Raw genomic sequence first — 10109 nt, forward strand, 5'->3', positions numbered from 1 at the left:
TGTTGTCTTATTAGGTACACCAAAAACCTAGTTGGTAAGCCTATACAAGTCTATGGTGGACTATGATATAATGAAATTGAGTGCATTTCTATTAATAATTAAAATTAAATGTACCATTTTTTTTATATGATTTTGTATATTCATAAATCCAATATATAGTAAATATTGAAATAAGAGAATAGAGATGAGAGAGAGAAATGAATTAGACTTAATCCCACAAAAAAATGCCTCTACCAAAAAAGCTACATGATCAATCTTCAATGCTACTGCAGAAATTTATATATTTAATTAATAATAGAAAATATCACGCAATTTAGAAAGATAAATGTAAGTGAGAATCAACTTCAATTATTATACCAGAAATATATGGAAATTTTTTTATTTTTTTACTTCAAAATGTAGAGAATTTATTGCCATTTTAGAGATTTATTGCACAAATGTTTGAGTCTATGCTACATACTAAATTCTAATTGGATGTCCATATATTATAACCCCTATTAATAAATAAGAAAACTATCACAAATAAAATCTTAAACCAATGTGCTAACCTAACATATATGTCATACAAGATATTATAATAATATGAATAACTCATAAAAGATATTATAAATAAAAAGAGCAGTTATCAGTGATAAATTTTTGTAGAAAAAAGAAAAAGTTTGCAACAGAGATAAAGATAAGATCAGAATGATTGACAAGAAAATATAAGGGCCCAATTTGCTTCTGCAACTTACAAATATAATTAAGATAGATAAATTTAATACATTTCCTTTTATTGGATAATAAAATTATATATTTTTTATAAAAACAAAATTAAATTATTATGAAACTGCCTCAAGCATACCATAAAGATCAAATTAATTGTATTTGAAGTCCACTCATCATTTCTTACTAATCATAATAAATTCATCAAAAGCATCCTATCAATCATATTTTGATAGGCAAACTTAAGTTTCTTATGACTCTAAAATAACTTTTTATTATTAAAAAAATGAATGTGTTCATAGATATAGACTTAGGCTTCGTTTGAGGCGGCTTTCTAACTGCTTCTTAAAGCAACTTTTTAAAATTCTTGTACTAGAAAGCTACTTTAAGAAGCAGTGAGAAAGCCGCCCCAAAAGAAGCCTTAGGCTCGTTTAGGGCGGCTTTCTCACTACTTCTTGAAGCAGCTTTTTAGTACAAGAAATAATTTTTTTCTACAGGAAAGGTGCTTTAAGAAGCAATAAGAAAGCTGTATCAAACAAAATTTTAGTTCGGGACAACTTTTTTACTGTTTCTTAAAATAACTTTTTAATAAGTTGTTCTAAGAAGCAAAAAAAAAAAAAAAACTTCCCAAACGAAATGATAATTGAAATATTTGAATGCTTATGTAATAAAAGATCTCATGAGAAATTATAATTGCATCAAATAACATTTAAATTAACTATGGTATATAAACCTAAAGGCTGATAATAAAATAACTATGTAATATTATTTAACTAAGCAAAAAATATGAAGGATTAAAATAAAAGAAAAATGATTGCAACACAAATAAGAGAGTAACCCAAAGATAAAAAAGAAGAAGAAATTAGAAATGTTTACAGACAAGACACCGACAGCCAAATAGATAAGATAAGAAGGAATGACAAGTAACCAAGAACAACTCAGCTACTGGGAATAAAAAAAAAACTAAGGGCCCATTAAAGAGCTCTTGGTAAATTAAGACATTTATGTAACTGAATTAATCAGAAATCAATATTGATTATTAGTAGAAGAAAGCAAAGAAACAATCGCTGTCCGTGACTGCAATAATTCGTAAAAGCAATTTAAAAAAAACTATGAGAGCTTAAAAAAGCTAAGGCAGCTTTTCTAAAACTACCAAACTCAATAATAGATCCGTTGGTTAAAAAGCACCCGACCATACAAATTTTTAATAGGAGAGGATTTTGGCAGCTATTTTAGAAAGCAAAATGGTTAGAAAGCTATCCCAAACGCATCCTAAAGGACAAATCACTTTGAAGTTTGAGTCCATTCAACATTTCCTTGTGGTACTAAGGAATTGGCTCAGGTTGCTTACCTTTGCCAAGCAGACTCTCACACTCGTGAAATTATTATGTGCGAACGCTGAACATCATCCAGAGGAACTTTTATTACGTCCTCTGACCGGACATAGCTCTACGTTCGGTCAGAGGATTGTTACTCGGTTTTTGCTCGGTATTTGGTCGGTATTGCTAAGTATTATTTGATAATAACGAGGAATATCGCTATGTGAAGATCAATACCGAGCAATATCGAGCAACACCGAGTAATCTCAAAAAAATACCGAGTTTTTTCTAGTTTATTTTTTTTGGGATTACTCGGCATTGCTCGGTATTACTCGGTATTTGGTCTTCACATAATGGTATTCTCGTTATTGTTGGTATTGCTCGGTATTTCTAGTTTTGTGCCTGCAATCTTAGTCCAAAGACCAACCAAAATGCGCCGCGTCACCCCCGCTCGGTACTGCTAACATGGTGCATTCTGGTTGGTCTCCAGACGGAGAAGTGCGTTCGGCGTCCGCACAAAATAATTTCTCCTCAGTCTTATGCCTGATTCATGGTTCAAAGATGCAAAATAGCTACAAAAAATATGCTAGCAAGCAAGAAAACGCCATTTCCAGCAAATAAATCAAAACTATAACATATAACATTAAACGGAAAGGAGATCACATTAATAAGCAGATCCAACAATTAACAATCTAATAAACAGAATAGAAATATCCTACAGCATAAGCCTAAGTACATTCCCAATGAGTAGAGAAAAAAGGCAATAGTTCATATGGGTTTTAAATTAAAAGCTCTAATTGCTGACAAACACGATATAAGATTCGAGTTTCATGACAATGTTAGGAAGAAATCAGAATTTACCGGATGTACATATTTGAACGCCTTCCATAGCCACCTCTGTCTGGACTGCCATAAGGGGAATTTGGCAGGGACCTGGACCGTTCCCTTCTAGATCTGCCGGCATACGGCGAGTAGCGAGGAGGAGGAGAATAATCACGGCCGCCCCGGTAAGGCGAGCGCCGCGGAGACCTGCGATAACCCCCATAATAATCCTCCCTTCCATATCCTCCGCGGAACCTGCCACGATCACGATCGTAACGGTAACCTGCAACAAGGGGAACAAATGGACTTGAGAAATTGTTCTGGAATGAACTCAATTATAGATAGGATTTACCAGTATAGCAGAGAAGATTCTACTCACTAGATTCACGGGAATTCTTCAGACCAAGATACTGTCCAGGTGTAGGTGTCCTTGGACGTTTTCTTCTTGACTGAAAGAGGAGTAAAAAAAGCCTTGAAACCAATAAAATGTTAATCATAATAAATAAAAATACTGAGATAAGTTGGAGGTGAATATTGTAGCAGACAATCAAGTTCTTAGATCCTCTGAGAAGAAAGATGATGAAAGGATGGCCAAACATTTATAGAAACTAGGAAATTATGAGGACCTTGGCATGCCTAATAGCATCATTAAATGAATGCCAGATATAAGATACCATAAAATGTCTGATTACAGAGTTGGTAATGTCCGTTGTTGATTAGTTGTTGGGGGGTGAATGCTGAAGTTTAGTTGAACAATTTTGCTATGTTAAGTTGATGTGATGATTCATGGAAAACGATTAGGCTGTTGCGATTCATCAATCTGTAAGAATAAGTTGGGATGAAGGACTGGTCATCTTTGATTGCTGCCAACATAGCTGACGCAATTGACTTCTGAATATAACCAAAAACCTTCAAGTCAAACAAGAGATGAACATACAAAGGTTCTCTGTTTTCTCATTTGATAACCATGTAAAGAACTTTACCTTCTCAACAGTTATGTACCGACCCTCCAAAACCGACTGATTAAGATATTTGATACAACGATCAGCAGCTTCGACGGTTTCCATGGAAAGAAATGCAAAACCCCGGGAGATTCGGGTACGGGGTTCCACAATCAAGCGACACTCAGTGACCTGGGAGAACATTAACAGAATAAAAAGTTAAACAAATTCATAATATATATATATATATATATATATATATATATGCAGACTAACCTTTCCCTCCTTCGAAAAATGCTCCTCAAGGTCTCTTTCGGTAACCCTGGAAGAAAGGCCAGTTATGTAAAGAGTATTGCCAACATTCACAGCATCAGTCCTGCAATTCAAGTGATGGCATTGCTTGCTATATCAAATTGCAAAAGAAAGCAAGAAAATTGAAAGCAATCAGTTCGTTGCAGGTATAAACCTGGTATGACTTGGAGATTGGGACCTTGACCTGCTCCTAAGGCGGGGGGACCGAGACCTGGACTGCGATCGTCCTCTTGATCGTGATCTTGACCTCCCTTTGTAAGGCAAAGGTGACCGTGAGTACCTGAAATGCCAAAAAAAACAAATCATAAGCTCAAAAGCATTAGTGTGTGTGATTGATGTTGTTAAAATTAAATTATTGAATTTAAGGCCTTGTTGCCTCAAAGAAAATATAGGCGTTAAAGTTCAGTAAATAAAAAGGAGAAAAATGGTTAAAGACACTGCATTAAACTTTACTGTATTGTTTGAAGCGAACAATTGTCAATATATAGTAACAAGTAAACATCAAGTTGACAGTTCTGAGTGCCGATCAACTGACAACTGAATGTAATTTGGATTGAAACCTTATGGCCTATCAACATCTATGAAAAAGACTTGTAATCAAAATAAATTTGAACAATCCAGTAAAAACCCACAGACCAACAAACGTTTAACATAACTTAGCAACAAGTAACAGCAAGGCAAATAATGATCACCACAAAAGCATAAAATCTTTTCATCTTTTAACAAATTCTTCACGCAGTAAAACATTCTAGTCATAACAAAGATTATAATTTGTTAGATCAATCTGCACCACTAAGTTGCTCAGCCACCAATCATGCTATGACATGCAAATAACGCACCAGGGCCCTGCAAACCATTTGTTTTAGATGGGAAAGAGTAAGACAGAGAGGAGGCATTCAAAGATGAAAAGTTGAACCTCATTATTATAACTATTAAATTTAGGTTTTGGTTTTAAAAAAAAAGCAGTAAGGCTGCACACTACTAAGAGTCAAGTTCTCATTTAAATCTAATAAAAAATGTCATTTCTAATTATTAACCAAGTCTTTTTATGTCTACCTCTACCTCTCTTAATATAGGTCAAATCTAATATATCTACACTCCTAACCGGGTCATCTGATGAAGACCAACACTTTATGTGAACAAACCAAGCAACTCATCCACCTGAGCATCCGCATCTCTGCAACATTTAATTGTATGCTTTTCTTTTAATGACCAATATTTTGAACCATAAAGCATTATAGGTCTCACCACCATCTTATAGAATTTTCTCTTAAGTTTGAGGGGTACTTTTCTATCACACAACATACCCGATGCATTCCTTCCATTCAATAATATCCTCATTTACTTCACCATCACTCTAAACAATAGACCAAAGATATCTAAAACATGTACTCCTATTAATGACTTGATTGCCCAAAGCCACAATTCCCCCGATAGATCTATTACTACTAAAATTACACTACATATACTCAATGTAAGTTTAAGACTCTAAGGTTGACCTCCATAATTTAAGTTTACCTTCAACTCCCTCTCCAGTCTTATCAACAAGAAGAATATCATCCGCGAAAAGCATACACCATGGTACATCCTCCTGCAAATGTCTAATAAGAACATCTAAAGCAAAAAGATATGAGCTTAAAGCTGGTCCTTAATGTAATCCAACTGAAATAGAAAAATACTTGGTCCAACCTCCGTGTATTTGAATACAAGTAACAGCTCCTGCGTACATATCCTTAATGACTCGAGTATAAGCATAGTTAACCCCTTTCTTTTCTAAAACTCTCTAGTACTTCTCTTGAAACTTTATCACAAGCTTAATGTAAATCAATAAATATCATATGCAGGTTCTCCTTATTCTCCATATACTTCTTCATCAAACCTCTCAAGAATAGTAGACCTACTCGGCAAGAATCCATAACAATTTTGAGAAACATTAGTATCACCACGTAACCTATGCTCAATAACTCTCTTCCAAAGTTTTAAAGTATAATACATTAACTTAATCCATCTATAATTCACTCTTATGCATCACCTTTATTCTTAAAAAAAAAAAAAAGAATCAACACACTCTTCCACTCATTCGACATCTTTTTACTCTTCAAAATAATATTGAAAAGTTTCGTAAGCTGAAAAATTCATTCATCTCATAAGCATTTACACACCTCTATTGGAATATTATCAAATCCAACAGCTTTTCCACACTTCATTTTCTTTAAAATCAATTATATTCCGATAATTTAGTTGAAGTGTGGAATATAATTGTGGACAACCGTATAGCTTTTCCACACTCCAAAATTTAGTTTAATAATATGACAATAACAATAAAAATCTCTACTTTTATTTAGGATGCTCAGGTCACTAAAATCAATTATATTCTCACAATCTTCTTTAAAAAGCTTATCAATATATCTCATCCATCTTTGTTGATCATCCTCTTTTAATAAAAGCACTTTTTGATCTTCATCCTTAATGCACTTCATTTGAATTAAATCCTAACTTCTCCTATCTCTTTATTGGACTAATTTATACATACATCTTTCACCCTCTTTAATATACAATATGTTATATAAATCATCAAAACCTTAATTCCTTGCATCACATATTAATTTTTTAGGCTCCTTACGAGACTCTTTATATCTTTTCCAATTTTTTGAGTATTTACCCAAAACAAATTTTTATAACAAAGCTTTTTATTTTTATATTTCCTTACACATTTTGATTATGTCACCAACTACTTTTAAGCTTTTCTTTTCTATACTCTAAGCACATCCATTACCAGAATCTTGATATCATTAACTACTTTTTCTCACATAAAATTAACTTTCTCATAGAGAGGCATAATCTTACTATTTTGAATCTTTTTTCTTAAAAATATTTTTAATTAACACTATTTAAATGCCCCCATCTAATACTAGGATAATATTTTACTTTATTTTTCATATTCCTCCATTTCATCTTAAAATCCAAAACTAAAAAGTGATGCTATGTACATAAACTTTCACTCGGAATAACTTTATAATCTATACAATTTAAACAATCTATTTTTCTTATAAAAAAATAATAAATATGAGTGCACATCCTTTGCACCAATCTTATATCATTAACTACTTGTTCTTACATAGCATTACCTTCCTCATGTACAGACATAATCTTACTATTTTAAATCTTTCTCAAAAAAAAAAAAGTGTTATTTAAATGCCCCCATCTAATACTAGGATAACATTTTACTTAAATTATTCATATTTTGTCCCTTCATCTTAAAGTCCATAACTAATAAGTAATGTTATGTATATAAATTCTTACTTGGAATAACTTTTCAATCTATGCAAAAATATCAAATCTGAGTTCTACTATATCCAATCTTATAAGCGATGAGATGCTCCTCTATTTTCTTAAATAAAGTATTAGTAATTATAAAATCATAAGCTTAGTCGCTCCAAACTCATAGCTACCATGGATGTCTTTAAAATCTTCTACTACTCCAAACTCCAAGAATTATTATTCAATAGTGATGTCACATTTGGCCTATCACCAGTCTTCCAAACTCCTCGATATTCAATTGATCAAACATATATTGTTAGAGTATCTTCAATTATTTGTCATACATGCCCACACTAAGTCTATTTTCCACCAACTGTTAAATACATATTAATCTCAACGCAATTCTATATGATTTCTCAATGAATCACACAACTATCTCAACTTTCCAATTTTTGCGTCATTCAACTTGATCGCCTTTCACTTTTTTTTATGCCCAAAATTCAAACCCACATGAAAAAAGTAGTCTAATTCCAACTTTATAACTTCTTTATGAAATCAAATGATATTCTCTCATCCAATAATTTAAACATTAAGTCTGCATCTATATCACAATTCTTCCAAATCATAAATCCAATGCCTTAACTACTATCAAACCTAAAAATCATCATAATCTTCTAGTAATATTAATGGAGAGCTTTATCAAATATAGACCTACTAAAAGCCAATATATTGTACACAAATTTTTCTAGTATAAATCCTGAGCCATATATATTGTAAAAATCTTCTCAGCTATGCCAACTTCACACTTAATTCAATAGAAGTATTGCCTATCCAACTATGACATTTGCTATTTTACACCAAAATATATCACATTGAATAAACTTTATAAGCATTTTCATAGCAATACAAATCACACATGTTTTATGCTAATCTTTAATATAGTCCCATGTTACTGAAAATTATTTGGCTATTACACGTTACGGAACTATTTGGATATAACAAGTTTGGCTATAATTTAAATTTTTCTCCAAGAACAACCAAATCTCAAACAACTTCTCATCTTCTAAATTATATCATTTTTCCCAAGAAATGATATTTTACGGCTTTCTTTGTATTTGTACAGATACAAAACCATTATTCTACATTGAATGAATAAACGCACTTAGAATCACCTTAAAATCTTCATAAAAGCGTAACAAAAGCTAGTCATAGTTTTCAAGATTCACATTTAAAAGTAACTAAGTACTCTCTCTCTCTCTCTCATTTCTTAAACAAGTATTAATTAATTTAATATAATATATGATTAAAAATATAGGTTAAAGCTTTCACATCACAATTCCACCACCTATTCCACACTGATCACAAAAACTCTTTCAGGCTATCCTAGTAAAGTCCATGTTAATTTAAGTAACCACAAATACTTATATTCCCTAACACAAATGCAAGTTGTCATGATTCATTCATGTCTTCCCAAAAGCTTTTTTTTTCCAACTGTCATCTAATCCAACTTAAAGAACATAAGCTTTAAAATTTTTCTAATGCCCTCATTTCATAAGGTGTATGTTAGCTATTTTAAGAACATATGTAATGGTAACCCAAGTATACTTGTTAACAAAAATTTTCAAACTAATCCAACTTTAAACCAAGTATATTGCATCACCTAATCCAACAGCTCTATCATTTTAAAGTTTTTTTTTCCCAAAAAATCATATAATCCATATATAATTGTTATGTATTCCTCCCTTTCAGACTAAAAAAAACATCCCAGCTACACATTTTCCCAAAATGTTTTTATGGGAATGTTCATTTAATGAACCGCCCATGTCTGCATGATATATCTATCATATCTATAACAAAGGAATATAAATCATCATTATCAAATAATAATACCAACAATTAGATCAATGACAGTCTACAGCTATGAGAACCACAGACCATCTCATTCAGTATTTCCAATATTGGCATGTAATGGGAAACTCATATTATTTCCAATATAACATTGTGACAAAAAATACTGTAAATTGGATGAAATGGGAAACTTATACAGATCAGCAACTCCAATAGGAACTTAAATGGAAGGGATACACGCAGCATATTGAAAAAACTATAAATCCTGATAGATCTACAAAATATTCAATATTTCGTGCATGTTTCCGACCATGGACAAACTTCTATCCAGGGATTCACACAAAACATGTACCATAGCTTGATTTTTTTTTCTATATATCCCATTCAAGCACAAAAACAAAATCAAACTATTCTAAAGAAAATCAAGAAAACTTAACCGCCATCAAACCAAACGAAAAATTACAATCAAAATATGAAAAGGTTAGGAAAGGTGCCAAGTTCTCGGAGCAAAACTTGAGCCATATGCAAATAAATAAATAAATGCACCCTAAATTAGAAAACAAATACATACTTCCCAGAGAGATGTAAAAACAAGCAACAAAAGCGTAGAAAAGAAGATCCTGCAACAACAAAAAATCTCAATTGAGAGAGAATATGGAGATTAAATTTTACCTTCTGTGCGGAGATTCAGCCTGTATGCGGCGTAGATGAAGAAAAAACAGATAAACATTAGAGACAAAAATCAAAGAAGAATGTTAGATCAAATCATAGAAAGAGAAGTACCATGATCGAAAATTTCCCTCGAGCACGGAAAAATAATTTGCTTGGCTCCGACGAAATTAGGGTTTTCGGTCTTCGCCGAAGTTAGCTTTTATACTAAACTCTTAATCACGTGCCGCAA

At 32.2% G+C, this 10109-nt stretch overlaps 1 protein-coding gene across 1 annotated transcript; it reads right to left on the reverse strand.

The window, feature by feature from the left end:
- Window positions 1-2642: 2642 nt before the first annotated feature.
- On the reverse strand, window positions 2643-10094 carry LOC110096239 (serine/arginine-rich splicing factor SR45a). The gene is made up of 7 exons (XM_020822088.2): window positions 9992-10094; window positions 9881-9900; window positions 4254-4379; window positions 4064-4163; window positions 3830-3979; window positions 3226-3295; window positions 2643-3129 (listed from the first exon to the last, which is right to left on the reverse strand). Exons 1-7 carry the CDS (start codon window positions 9992-9994, stop codon window positions 2882-2884), a joined length of 717 nt encoding a protein of 238 aa, XP_020677747.1. The 5' UTR covers window positions 9995-10094; the 3' UTR covers window positions 2643-2881.
- Between the last annotated feature and the right edge of the window lie 15 nt (window positions 10095-10109).

The sequence above is a fragment of the Dendrobium catenatum genome, unplaced genomic scaffold (genome assembly GCF_001605985.2).
Source record: "Dendrobium catenatum unplaced genomic scaffold, ASM160598v2 fragScaff_scaffold_156, whole genome shotgun sequence".
Taxonomy (NCBI): Eukaryota; Viridiplantae; Streptophyta; class Magnoliopsida; order Asparagales; family Orchidaceae; genus Dendrobium; species Dendrobium catenatum.